Source organism: Belonocnema kinseyi, chromosome 9 (assembly GCF_010883055.1).
Source record: "Belonocnema kinseyi isolate 2016_QV_RU_SX_M_011 chromosome 9, B_treatae_v1, whole genome shotgun sequence".
NCBI classification, from domain to species: Eukaryota; Metazoa; Arthropoda; class Insecta; order Hymenoptera; family Cynipidae; genus Belonocnema; species Belonocnema kinseyi.
In genome coordinates, this window is record NC_046665.1 from 69028498 (window position 1) to 69043411 (window position 14914).

Sequence of the window (14914 nt, forward strand, 5' to 3'; positions counted from 1 at the left end):
CGCCAATTAGCACAAATGGTAAGTTCCGACAGTGCCTACAAGTGTGCCTACTGGCCGCTAGATGGCAATACCGGTTTCATATGTATACACCTGGTAAGATCTTCAAGTTTCAATAAAAGTAGATCATCCATCATTAAAGGTAGGAATAGTATATGTTTTCATAATTATAAATTTAAATAACATATCTTCTCAGTATTCCTATACACCCACTTGCTTCACTGTGACATAATGACTTTTTGAGGTTAGTTAAAGGAACTGTAGAATAAAAACTCATTCGCATTTCTTCACTTATTACTCATTCACATTACTTACTTATTTTTTTACTGAGCATTACTCATTCACATTACTCACTTGTAACAGTCTGTAAGAGGGGATTATTTAGCGAATGAGACGTTTTTCGCACGAGTGAAGCGAGTGTGAAAATTCTCATTCGCTAAAAATCACCTCTCACACAAATATTGAACAGTATTTTATATGACGAAAGGCGAAAAAATCATGTCAAAGTTAAGATTTTGAGGTTAGAGTGGTATAAAGATATTTATATAGTTGTACCACATTGAACGTGGGCTCGAAATTTGTGTGAAATTAAGATGGATCATTTAACCCAATCATTGAGCTCTTGAGATCATACACTGAAAATTTTTTGAGCGAGCTGCTTGCCCCACGCGGTGGAGCTGGAACACCAAATGCGTCGCGCGCTGCTCGCCTGCAACTTGGTACATATCCTTTTTCATATTGGGAACGCTGTGTTCCCACATTGGAACAGCTGTAGTCCCAACAGTATTGGTACAGTAACGCTCCCTTTAGGCGGGAGCACGGAATCCTCACACCGAGTTTCGTGCGGAGTTATACATATAGTTTATACTCGTGGGGCCATTTCATTCTCTTTTGTGGGATTGCTGCGTTCCCAACACGGGAAAGGATCTGCTCGCACGTTTGGTACTATAGCTTACTTAAATGTGATCTGGCCACTGCACGAAGTGTCGTGGTGGCGCTGCGTTGCCACTAAGAAGACAGCTGCTTGCTCAAAAAATTTTTAGTGTAATCATCTATCTTTTCGGATCATTTTGCTCTGCTTTTAGGTTTTATGTGTGAGACTAAATAAAATAGCTGCCATTTTTCGTCGCTGATATAATAGCGGCATAACCTAATATTTTGATCAAACCCCTGGCAAGTGAACAATATTAAATTTCGTTAATTTTTCAAATTTTTAAGTACATTCAAAGTACCATCAAAAGTTTGCATCTGAGCCAAGACCTTCGGCCATCTTGAATATTTTTTTTACTGTACTCAGTATCCTATTTTGGAATTTCTCTAGGCGTTTTTACATATTGTTACACCTTCTTTAGTTTAAAATTAAAACCTATATTTTAAGAAAATGAGCTGCCGGGTCGAAGAAGGACTTAAAAAGTTATTTCGCTAAGAGTGGGAAGACCCCTGGAGGCTTTCAGAAACATTTTTGTATTTTTATTTTTTAAGACTATATCAAGATGCAGAATTTCATTGCGCATCTTTTTTCCTTTAGACAAAAACTTGTCGCTTTTTTAGTTTTTTAATTATAACCAAAAAACTATTTTTTTGGTGAAGATTAATTTTGATTTGTTTTTCACGTCAACTTGTGCTGAGTCAGACAGTTTTAAGAATTTCTTAATAAAATTTACAGAGAATTTAATTTGAAATGTCCTTCGATTAATAGAGCAAAAGTTATTCAAACATTTATTTTTTTAAATGTTTGTAAATTTTTTATAAGTGCGTCGCGCTTATCGAACTCTAACTTCCAACGTATCGTTTATCGAGCGAATTTTGAGTAAAAACAAAAATTCCAGCGAGAAAGTTGTTAAAAACAGTATAAAAAAGTTTTTTGGAAAGTTTTAGCTCAATCCATTTGATGCTCAAGAAATTATTAACGTTTCAATACGATTGCAGCTACGTGACTCGCGCGCTGTCTATAGTGAGAGCAACAGATCTAGTTTATAATAACAGTTCACCGGTGCTAAAAATAAAAACTAATAAAATAATCAGGTAATATCAAAGTATTATGCATAAATAAATAATAGTACATAATGTAAAATAATTTATTAATTTGATATTATATACAATTGGATTGTTCTAATTTTGAGACAAACTGTACCAAAGGAAACATAAACATCTAATGAGATTCAAGGGACTCTTAATTCCGAGAATTTTTCAATGCTTAAAATGTGTGCAATTGAAAAAAGTGAAAGATCGAGAAAGTACGCTTGTTTTTCATTTCTGTTATAATAGAGCGTTAATATTTCTTGGCATAATATTAAATGAATCAATTAGTTTACATTATGCATTATTATTTATTTATGCATAATACTTTGATACTACCTGATTACTTGATTAGTTTTCGTTCTTGGTGCCTGTGAACTGTATTATAAATCGGATCTGAGACTCCCGCTACAGCTCGCGCGTGAGTCGACTAGCTGCTGTCAAATTGAGACATTAGTAATTTCTTTAATATCAATTCGATTGGGCTAAAATTTGCCAGAAAACTTCTTTGTACTGTTGTCAACAACTTTCTCGTTGAAAGTTTTTTGGTTGCTCAAAACTCGCTCGATAAACGAAACGCTAGAAGTTAGAGAAGTCCGATAAGTGCCAGGCATCGGAAAAAAATGAACAACTTTTTAAAAATAAATTTTCAAATTACTTTTGCTGTATCAGTCGAAGGCTATTTCAAACTATGTTACCTGAAAATTTTATTCAAAAATCCTTAAAACTGACTGACTGAGCAGGAGTTAAAGTGAAAAACAAATAAAAATTAATTTGTACAAAAATTCTAGTTTTTTGCTTTAATTAGATAACTAAAAAAGCTACAACTTTTTTCCTGTGGGAAAAAGATGCGCAAGTACATTCTGCATCTTGATATAATCTTTAAAAATAAAAATTCGAAAATCTTTAGGAAAGGTTCCAGGGGCTTTCTCACTGCCTGCGAAATAACTTTATGTGCCCTTCTTTGATCCTGCAGCTCAAATATCATTAAATCATGAATAGATGTTTTTATTATTTTTAAGGTGTAAAACACGGCCACTTTAAAAGAGTATTTTTTGGTCAAGTTTGTTCCTGAGACTGAGGCGGAAAAGAGAAAACCGTATGTAGATTGTACCAGAACGCAATGGGTCAATTTTTGTCCTAAAAAACGGTGCTTCGTAACCAAATTTATGGGTCCTCCATATTATTTAGAAAATAACGCTCTTCTCGAGTCTTTGTTGCAATGCAAAGCCAATGTAACAGAGGACTGGCCAACGTACCCTATATAAGTAAAGGGTGAAGCCGGTATGATATACTTATAATATAGTAAACTTTGCATGATTAATTACAATACTATACAATAGATAATATTTGCAGAAGTTTCGAAGAAGAAATATTAGTATAAATCATTATGAATTTCAAAAGCACAAAGTTGAAGTTAAATTGAATAATTTCAACCCGCATTTTCTACTGTCTATAATTGCAAACTTTGGTCAAAATAGTAAAACTTAGTTTAGAATATTTTCAATTTTTAATCTTTTCAATTTCCAATTCCTTTCATTAAAAATTATTCAGTTTTGATCTATTACTACTTTGATCATTTTGTATTTGAAACTAAACAATTTCAAAAATATTTGCTAATGTATGATTATTAGGGTGCTCCAAATATTGGTAAGGTACGAGTATATCATTATGAATTTGAAAGCGTATAAAGATGAAGTGAAATTCCCTAATTTCAAACCGCTTTTTCTGCTTTCTACTGCCTATAATTGCAAACTTTAGTCAAAGTAGTCAAACCCATTTTAGAACAATTTGACATTGCATTTTCTTGTGACTATTTTTTTTATGTAAACCTTGTATGTCTTGCATTTAAAGAATTATCATTACGAAAACTTTCAACTTCAGAGTTTACAAACATGAATTGCTGAATGCCTAGCTTTTAATTTTTGAACTTTTATGGATCAAGTTTGAGAAGATAAAAGTTAACGTTTTAAAAGTGTAACTCATTTTGTTCTATTTTTTTAGATACTTACGAAGAGGATATGAAAAAAGTAACACGTTTAGAAATTGAAGAATTTGTGTTCACGTCAGACTCGGAAATTGACCCTCAGCGAAAGGCTTTATCAATAGAAAACAGTTTAAAGACGAAAAAACTGAGTGTTACTCAGAACACGAAACAAATAATGCGTTCTGTATATCTTATGGATGTAGAGCCAGATGAGAACTGCGACCCTGAAAATAGTACCACCGACTCATCAGATTCTGGTGTATCAAACAAAAATAAAAAAATACCTAGCAGCAGTAAACGAAAACAAGAAGTGCATAAAAAGCGAAAGCAAGAAAATACTACTATACCTTCATCAGCATAAAAAAATAGAGCTGATGAGCCAGGCTTGAATAATACGCCGTCCACTTCCAACCCCGGAAACTGTGAATTGAGGCTAAGCGGATTGACGTTAACTAATTAATTCTTTATTTTTATATTCATTATTCATCCATTTTTGTGAATTATTATTTTAATATGTTAATTCTTATTGATTTTATTTCAAAATTTGATACATTTAGATTTCTAGTTGAAAGTATAATTAATTGCTATTTTCAGATCTTCCTCTTGTTTTATCTGCTCTAAAAGGACTATAAATCGACATGAAGGAAGTCTTAGCAAATAAAAAATTGATTTTACATCACTTAGGAAAAACAGAATCAACAAAAGAAAAGTTTTTCACTGAAAAGCACCAGCTTAATGTACCCTTCCAGACGGAAGACGAATTTTATGATTTTAATGTTCTGATAAACAGTGATGATGCTTTTCGAACAGAATTTGTAAGTATATTATTAATCACAATTCTGAATTATGTTCATATTATATTTTATATAATTACAATTCTTAATTATTTACTTCTATCTTTGCAGACTTCTTCTTTGACCTACCTTTTTGATCGGGAATTAAATGTATCAAAAAGTTTAACAAATATTTTAAAGAAATACCTCAGTCGCCATGTGATTTTGAAGTTCACCGTGAAAAAAAAGTTGCGGGTAAAAAGCTTATGAACAGAACTCGTTTCTATGAATGTATCTCAGGTAACCTGAGACACAGGAAGTCCAAGACGGTGCAGGTCCAGAAGAACGTCATTTTAATGTGGAAACTGAATAATCAACTTAATATTTTATATTATGTTCCGAGCTTTTCAAATCAGCATTATTAAAAATTATACAAAATTTTATATCATTCTTGTCAAAAATAAATTTACATGAATAAAACAACGTTTGAGCTCGATATGTGCATTTTTATATTAATTTCACAGTAATTAAACAAAATTTCAGGAATTTGACAGGTAAAAAATATGGTCCTGAAAAAGGCCTTAATTTTTATGCAGGCACAAAAAAGGCTGCCTGATAGGAACCCTGTAAGGTTGCCTGATACGGCCCTTTTCATGACGAGCGTAACAGAATGCTATATGGGCCTGATAGGATTGACGGGTCCGGACCTTACTTATAATAAGGCAACCTTTTCAGGGCCTGCTACTGCCCGGATTTAGATTCCTGCACGGGGCTTGGGTCTTATTTCCGAATTTAACAATGGAATTTTATCTAATCTTCTAAATGCAAGCCGATAAATTAAATAGGGTAATTGAATAGAAGTTTCGAGTAGATAAGTGATGTATTCTCATTCCAGGCCACTTTTTCTGGAAATTATAGTCACTTTTATTCATTTTTTGCCACTTTTTTCAAGTACATTATCCTGTAGGAGCCCTGTACATTCATTGTCAAGGAGATTTTTTGGTTCCATGATGCCGTCACACCATACGGATAAAAATGGAAGTGAAAAATTTGGGTTTTAGTGTTGGTAGTCGAGGTATTCATTACTGAACTGGTCTTGTATACCAATTTCGACATTGAAATTATTTATTCGAGTGTAATCTTGGTATTAACTTATTTCGGCAATAAAATACATTACAGTTTGTCGGCGGTATGACTCATCTAGCGCACTATACAGAATTTAGTCCATAACAGGAACTGGCCTTATATTTGCAATAGTAAACTCTCTTAAAATGAACCAGTGAAATCTCACCGGTTGAAGCAGCCAGAAATGGTTCACTCGGAGGAATGATGTCACTAGTTTAATTAGTGCGGTTCACTGGTTACTCAGTACCAGTTGTCATCTGGTCGTACGCGTTGTCGCTTTCATCACTTTTTTGCTCACCTTTGCAAACTTATTTTTTAAAACCCGCACTTTACTCTCGCAACAATCAATGAAGGCAGGCTGCAATATGATATGAATAATATATGACATCATTGCGTCAACGTGTCGCGTCGCTCAAAAGTCAAACCCAAGTGGCTTGGGGCCTCCTCCCATTCAACGAAACATATTATATCCCGGCTTACTGTAGCCAAGCCATATTTCTAAACAAATACACTATTGCTATATCACTGTTATGATCAATGGTTGAATCTATCATTTGGCCCCGTGTAGAAATCGCCAAGTTACTCACACTGTCCATGCTTGGCCCAGCTAGATAGCAGTGCTCCCAATTCTGTTATTCTTTTGAACTACACATGAGTAGCGTCGACAATATGATTGTTTACCGTTGTGGAAGCGATGCGAAGCGAATACATCCGAAGTAATCCGAACGTCGAGACTAACACAGAAAATCGCCGATCCTCCAATGTACACCAAAATCGGTGTTCAATAGAGTTGCAACAAATTTGAGCTACACAGGTTCATTCGGAGAATCTAGGGGAAAAGCATCATTTAGACACTGTTTTTTCTCATCCAATGCAATGTGAAGTGTCGTCTACAAACTGTAAGTTATCATTTTGTAGATCGTTTTGTCGGTCGTTATTTGAGTGAAACAGATGTTAATAAGCAGGTAAGTTATAATAATAATTACCTAACTTTTTATTTCCTCTCATTTACCAGCGACTAAATAGTCTTTGAATAAAAATAGTACTCGGCGTGATGTAATATCCAAATGTTAGGTTAGTCAAAACCTACTATATGACATTCAAACCACCAAAGCCGGGATGTACAAAATAAGTCGTGACCGTCTGCATCGAAATTGATGCCTGGTCGTTCGAACAAATTTCCACTAGATTTTCTGCGGAAGTTTAAAGGTATCTTAGATATCTAATCTTGCAGTGGCTACTGTCATACATGAAAGATAAGGTAAATACAATTGTATAATAAAAACAGAAATTTGTTTTTCGTGATAAGTGGGGATGTAAATTTGCATGAAACTTTAGCCTGATGAAAAGTTTCATGAAACATTGGGAATTCGTGAAACATTGCAATGTTTCAAATATAGCGGTGGGAACATTCAAACTGATAAGATAAAAGCCTATTAGGTATTTCCACTTCAATAAACAGCTAACTTCACTTCGTAGATTGCTGAGGAGAACATAAGGGACCAAATGTATGGGATTCAGTTCATTTTTGCCATATTTTGCTAATATCTTCGTAAAAGGTAATTTTTTCTGTATAAGTGTAGTTAAAAAATAGTTTTTATTTTTTAATTACTATTTAATGAAATAATAAAATAATAATAATGATGATTAATTACAAATATATTACAGAAATAAAGTTTTGTTCCATGCATTTGAACCATTTTTCCCCCTCAGCTTTTAACAAAGTTAAGTTAGCTGATGGTTGAAGTGAAAATACCTTATTGAAGCTTTCATATCCAAACTTTTTCCTGCCAGCTGATTTAATTTATTTTTCCAGTTTGTACTGTGGACCAATGATGCCAATGTTGGCACCCTGAGCTACTACGCTTGCGTTAGGGCTGAACGCTGGTTGGCCACACTTGGCACGCGATTCAAAATTAAATTGAAAAAAAACAATTCTTGTAATTTAAATAAATAATTATTAAAATATGCACAAGAATGTATTCAAATTGTGTGAATTTTGATTTCAGACAAGAAAAAAGTGTTTAACACATATTTTATAAATAATAGTTTATTTTCATTGAACTCCAAAAACTGACTTATAGTTCACAAAACATTTTGTAATAGATACATTTGTTGAAATACCATATAATGTTTCTGCAGCTTGATATATAGAAGTTAATTGTAGAATTTAATAATGATAATATTTGAATTTTTCTAAAAATAATTTCAGCTGAGAATATTGTTTTTTTCGATTAAAAACTTATAATTAATTATTTTCAATCATTTTTCCAAGAAATTTCTTTTCGAATTAAATGTTTTTTAAAATATAACTTGGTCTTTGGAATTCAATGAAAAGAAACTGTTATTCATATAATATATGTGTTATATTTTTCTTGCCTGAAATCAAAAGTTACACAATTTGTATACATTATTGTATATATTTTAATAATTATTTATTTAAATTACAAGAATTGTTTTTCAATGTAATTTTGAATCGCGCTTCAAAAGGTAGACCACCAGCGCTCAGCCCTGACGCACGAATGAATGAAAATTATTATCATTTCATTATTGCATTAAATAGTCCCTAAAAGAGAAAAATTATTTTTCAATTGCACTTATACAGAAAAATTACTTTCTGCGAAGATATTAAAAAAATCGAGCAAAAATTAACCGATTCCCATGCATTTGGTCAATTTTTATCCCCTCAGTATTCAACGAAGTGCAGTGAGCTAGTGATTGTAGTGAAGATACCTTATTGTATATGCCATGACTTCTTCTATACATCCCGGCTTTAGTTCAAATGTCGACCGGCATGACTAACCTAACTTTTGGAAGTTGCATTAGGAAGTTATAATTTTATTGTAAGTGACTGGTACGCCCTATTAAATGAAAGAAATTTGACAGCGCGGTTCAGAACTCCACAACTCTGCATGAGCCAAAATTCAGTCTCCAAATGATACTTTCTCCTTAGATGTCCACATGGGCACCCGCGTTTTTCTGTGAACGGAGTGACAAGCGAGTGTCAATCAGTATCATGTATTGATGTTTTCAATTAAAATACATTTTCGTGATTAGTTTAAACTGCTCATTGATATTTTTTAAATGCAAGGAAAGGGACGTGTATGAGAAGAACATTGTGAATAGTGCTGATGAACTTTTCCTTTTAGATTTTCCACGTCAAATGCTTCCCTGATTGACACTCTATGATTAGTTTTTTCTTCCAGTTAACGTTCTGGATGAAGGTTTTTTTTTAATTTCATCAAGTTTATGCTGAAGAAAACAACAAGATGTGTGATACGCATAAAATGGATGGTTTCAGATTTGATTAATTTTTTATAGAAGAAAAACAAACCTTCCTAAACATAAAATGGCGCTGAGCGGAATCGATATAATAACCTAGAGTCAAGCCAGCACCAGGCTCGGCGATCGAGCCAGGCCTCGACCATATTTAGCATTTCATTCTAGCTTGAACCAAGCTTTATCGCTAGGCCAGGGCCTAGTTTTTCCAGGTTTGTAGTTTCCTATTTCCTGCCCGTTTCTTCTGCATCGATTCCTGAAATTTGATAATCCTTCAGTCCAACTCTGTAAATTTCATTTTTAAATCGGTTTCCATAATTTAGAGAAATCAATTCTGTAAGGCAGTCAAATTTTTTTTCGAGTATAGCTTTTTTATTTTGATGAACGTACCCGTGTGGAAAAATGTCCGGGCAGTCTGGTTACAGGTCTGCCCCAGGTCTGGATTTGTCTAGACTGTCTAGTCTGGAAGAACTGATCTGGCTCAGGTCTGACGCCAATCTGGCTCAGGTTTGACTTTATCTAGACCGTCTAGTCCGGAAGGTGTGTTCTGGCCCAGGTTTGGCACTGGTGAGTCAGCTAAGAACGAAAAAAATCATAAGTTCCATCAGAAAATTTTTTTGACATACTTTACGAATATTACAGGGTATCTAAAATGGTGAAAAATTAGAAATTCAAAGTATAAAAACGAGCCTCTTTTCTATCACCTTGACAGTCTGGCCTGGTCCAGGTCTGGCGCTGATCAGCGAGCCAATATAAAAAAAATCTTAAGTTCCATCACCAAATTTTTTTGACGTACTTTGAAAACGTTACAAGGTAACGAGCCAAGAAAAAATGTAAGTTCGATACAGTAAATTTTTTCTTACATTTCAACAAAGTTACAGAGCCTGTATTGAAATTTTTTAATCAAAAAAGTTTATACTGAAATTTTGGCGGTCTAGTCTGGGCTAGGCCAGCACCAGAACATTTTTCCACGTGGGTAATATAACGACACGTGCTTCACACTTTTTACTGTTAATTGCATTAGTGAAGATATTGCAGCAATTTCTCCGCCTCCGTATCTCCCATAAAATACGTTTATCGCCCTCTAAAGTCGTTTTCGTAAGTATACTAGTAGTAGACGTTGTACAGAGTATAGAGATTGTATAGTGTAGGACATCTATTTACCACACCTATTTACTCAGATGCATATGTGTACGTGCCACTGTGTAGCGCACTTGTCGTGCGTAGAAATGTCTATTTATTGGTTCTAGGCTGTTATATATGTTATCCGCAACGTTGTACATAAATTGCGTGAGGAACCTTTGGGCGTGAAGCTTTTTTATTGGTCGGTGAGGTTTTGTCAATACCACCCGATTTTCAAAGGATCGCTTTTTACAAAAAAAAACGAGGACTGACTCGTTCTAACAAAATCATTGACAAAGAAGAGAAAAAAAAGAGAGGGAGAGAAAGAATGTGGAATCCCATATAGGGAATTTTTCGTTGTTTTCATCGTTATCTTTGCGTTCGGTTTGCACTATTTGGAGTTTTTCATTTTTTACTGTATTTTTTTTAATTGGAAAAAGCGAGATTCATTTCCGTATATAAAATAAAATACACTAATATACCTAAATTACAAGTGTATTGAATAATTAAAGCGAAGAAATATTTTATGATCAAATTTCGAATCACACCTTTACTTTCGTTTCTATTTTCCTCCTTTTTTTTATTTCCTATAAACAGAACTCATCTTTTTGTTTAAAAATTTAAACTATTTGGTTCGGAATCAATTTTGATGTTGAAAGTTCGATTTTTTTTTTAATTGATTTTTTTTAAACTAAAACTGTAACTATTCTATTTTTGCATGAAAATGTTTCTTTTTTAATTGAAAATTCATTTATTTTATTCAAAATATGTCTTTTTGGGTTATAAATGTATCAAAACTGTACCGTTTTGTTGAAAATTATTATTTGTAGATTGAAAACTCAACTGTTTTGTAAAATGCTAGTCTTTTTAGCTTATAAAATTATTTTCGATTGAATATTCTTTCTTTATTGACTGCAAAATCTTTCTTGATATAATTTTTTTCTTTTAGCAATGCAACTGTTCGGTTAATAATTAATTTGTTTGGTTAAAAATTCAACTATTTTCTTGAAAACTCTATTTTTTAAGCAAATTAATTTTTTTGATTCAAAATGCTGAGAAAATTTCTTTTTTGTTTAGTTGAAAATTATTTTAACTGAAAATTTAGTTATTCCAATTGTTTGTTTCAAATCTGTCTCATTAAATAGAAATCTCAACTATTTGGTTGAAAGATAATGTATTTTGTTGTAGTTATCTTTTGTTGGTAGAAAATTAATCTTCTTGGTTGAAAATTCATCTTTTTGGTTCAACAATCAACTATTTGGATTAAAATGAATCTATTTTGCTGAAAATACAATATCTCTAAGTTGTAATATACGTGGATTTACAATTTTTAGTATGAATTTTTTTAACATAAAAACTTCCTACCCCCCCCCCCCCCCCCCCCCCCCCCCCTTCCTCATAAGAACCAGTAATATTTTACCTAACCTCTCCCCCGCAAATCTTCTTACGTAATTTGTGGATGGCACCTTTTAAAATTTTGTATAACTGTTGTTCCTAAAAGTCTTTAGGATAAATTGAGAAATAATCATTATTCTTGAATTAACATTATTGATCACCTAAGAACCTAGGTAAGGTTGTTTTTATACCTCACAGAAAAATTTATAACATTCAAAATCGTTCAGGGAATATCAGGGAATTTCGAAATTGGGATTTTGTAGCTACCCTGAGTATTATTATTATTTACTTTTTTTTTAAAAAGTACAAATAAACAAGGGGAAGAAGTTCTTCAATCAAGATTTAAAATTGAAATTTCTTGCAAACTAAAGTTGAGTGTTAAAGAGAAGCAAAACATAAAGTTGGTCTCGTCGAAGGCCCAGAATAGCCACAATATTTCTGTTTCACTGACGAAGAAGGAAAGCTAATCTTTTGTGTACCAAAGAAACTCGGTTTTTAGATGTTCCAGCGAACTACTAGAGCAAGATAGAAAAAGCATTGAATGCGTGGGCAGAAAGAGACAAAGATAGGAGAGAAACCAGAGAGAGAAACGATATCCGAGAGAGCTAGCTCGTCGTGTGAAGTTAGTTAGCAGTCGATGCGCGCACACCACGCGTACAGGACGTTCGTTCTCAAGTTCCTTGTGCTGTCGTATTCAAAATTTTAAATCGGAGTCAGTCAATTTCAGTACCTAAATATATTTCCCTTTTTAAATTTGATCAAAACATTACGAGCATGGATTTAAATCTTCAATTGGGTGTATCTAGATATCATTAGGTCAACACATGTACTTCTTGACACATTTGACAGCTCTACAGTGTCACCATGCTGCACTTCAATTATTAGCGTTTTTAGAGCATTTTAACTGTCATTGAATATTTTAATAATTCGTGTGGAACAAGAGTTTGAAACAGAAGTGGTCAGATCTTTGTTAGTGATTTGAAATCAGCGAGGGAAATAAAACTATTTAATTCTAAGGTGAATTTTCAAATATTAATATATAAATATAATATAATTTATTATTAATATAGAAGAATGTATGCAATTTTATTATTATTTTTCTATTGAAAAAATCGCTTCGTCTTCAAATGAGATATTTATGAGTTTGAAAAAGAAATGTTACTTAAATAATAGATTTTTTAAAGATACAGAATTTCAATTATTGATTATGTTAAAAATAAAATTACAAAATACAATGGTTTGAAGTAATAAATAAGAAGGTAATTATTACATTGTGAATTATGAAATTTTGTAATGAATCCGATTAAAATTTGTTTAAGATCGCTAATATTTTAATTTGAAGTTTTACAAATCATGCTTCAGATTTTAAAGCTTATTGTATTTCCTAGTGCTTATTTTTCATTATTAAATAAAAAGTTGGTTAAACGCTCCACTCGTGAAAAGTGACGTTCCCGGTTCAAATCCGGGCAGAGACCAATTTTTTCTGGTTTCGTACAAATTATTTGAACAGTATTCGGCAAAATTTAACATGATAAATGAATTAAATAAGTATGAACAATTTTAAGTAAAGATTTTAGAAATTTGAATACTTAAACTTTTGAACAATTTTATTGAAGCGAACTTCTCAAGAATGAATATTCGAGGATTAAAATAATCCGATTTTGAATTTGTAATCTAAAAATCCCCCTTTCCAGCTCGTTCAGGGTTAGCATTATAGAAAATTCCGGAATATAAACATTGCTATAATTTTTTAGCACAAAACTTTAATTTTCCAGTTAAAATTAAAAGTCGAATTTCAACATGTGCAAGGCATCACGGGACACTGATTAATATTCAAGAATGTTACTACACTCTCCTTATTTTTAAATTATTCAATTTTAGGCATTTGAAATTTTTTAATTTTGAACTTATGATAAAGTTGAACTGTTCGTTTTTTAATGTTTATAATTATAAATGATTTGTGTTAATATTAGTTCAAGTACTTATTCTAAAAGTATTCAAAAAGAACTTTAAATTAAATCTTTTGTTTTGATATTGGAAATGCTTTACTAATTTGTTTCGGTTGAAGTCCTTAAAATAAAAATTGTTAAATTTGAATGGCTTCCAGTTTGAAACAAGGCTATTTTAAGTGCAACTCAAGTTCTCATGTGAAAATTGTTGAATTTTTCCACTTTACATTCCAACTTCTTTAATTTTTTAATTTTTAGTGTATTTTTTTTGTTGAGAATATTGATTTTCGTTGTTGGCTTTAGGGTCAGGTAATTTAAAAAAAATGGATACAAGTGTTTCGTTGCACAATGGTGGCTCTTATTGATAAATTTGATTAGATTTGCAAAAACTGCATATAATTTCTTGTAGGCTAGGGACGCCTTTTGCAGTTGAAAATGTTACTCTTTCTTTAATATCGCAGGAGTAAAATTATATACTTTTTTAAAATTTCATTTCTAAAAATTAAAATGTAATTCATATTTTGTTATCAGTAGAAATATAATTTCCGCAGATTCAATCAAAATCACTGCAGTGATTTTGATTAAACTGGTGACAATCTCAAAGAAATTTATTATGGAAGATCAATATAATCATCCAGTGATTATATAATCTTTCATTTTAAATAGACTTTCTAATTTTAAAGCAATTAGAACAAGGATTATGTAAATTAGAAGACTTTCTTTTTGTAATTGTAAAATGTTCAACGTATGAATTCAAAATATTTAAATTTGAAATGTTACATTCTTATTTTCAATTTTTCCAAATCAGAAGCATGCTTTCATTTTTAGTTTAGTTTTAAATACGTGAAATTCACAAGATGCAAATTAATAAACTTCCAGATTTGTATTGTTACAAATTTATTAATCCATTTTTAATGTATCAATTTTGGACATTTTATATTAAAATTGATATTTCTAAATTCAAATTTTAAGCCTTACAAATTTACCACTAGAATTGCGAGGCTCAAATATGCATATATAGTTATAGTTATAGTATATAGTTATAGTTATGCTTAGTTTTCAAAAATCTCTCATATTTGTTTTTAGTCTTCGTACCCGAGAAATAATGTGTGAGATCATTTTATCTTCGAGCCGATATGGATAAGTACAGATAGATCACAGCCTCTTTTATTATTATTATTATTATTATTATTACACCATTAAGCCATTTCCCTTTCGGGGTAGGCGTGACTCACTCGGCAGGGGAAAGGAGTAGGGTGTGGATGGGA

At 32.1% G+C, this 14914-nt stretch overlaps 2 protein-coding genes across 2 annotated transcripts in view; both read left to right on the top strand.

The window, feature by feature from the left end:
• LOC117179375 overlaps nucleotides 1-5187 on the top strand; it is a 133876-nt gene extending 128689 nt beyond the window's left edge. The window contains exons 2-3 of the mRNA XM_033371095.1: nucleotides 4021-4818; nucleotides 4909-5187. Coding sequence (XP_033226986.1) covers nucleotides 4021-4364 — 344 coding nt within the window. The 3' untranslated portion in view covers nucleotides 4365-4818; nucleotides 4909-5187. The remainder of the gene's footprint in view (nucleotides 1-4020; nucleotides 4819-4908) is intronic.
• LOC117180588 (guanine nucleotide-releasing factor 2) overlaps nucleotides 1-14914 on the top strand; it is a 138390-nt gene that overhangs the window by 37898 nt on the left and 85578 nt on the right. The window lies entirely within an intron of this gene.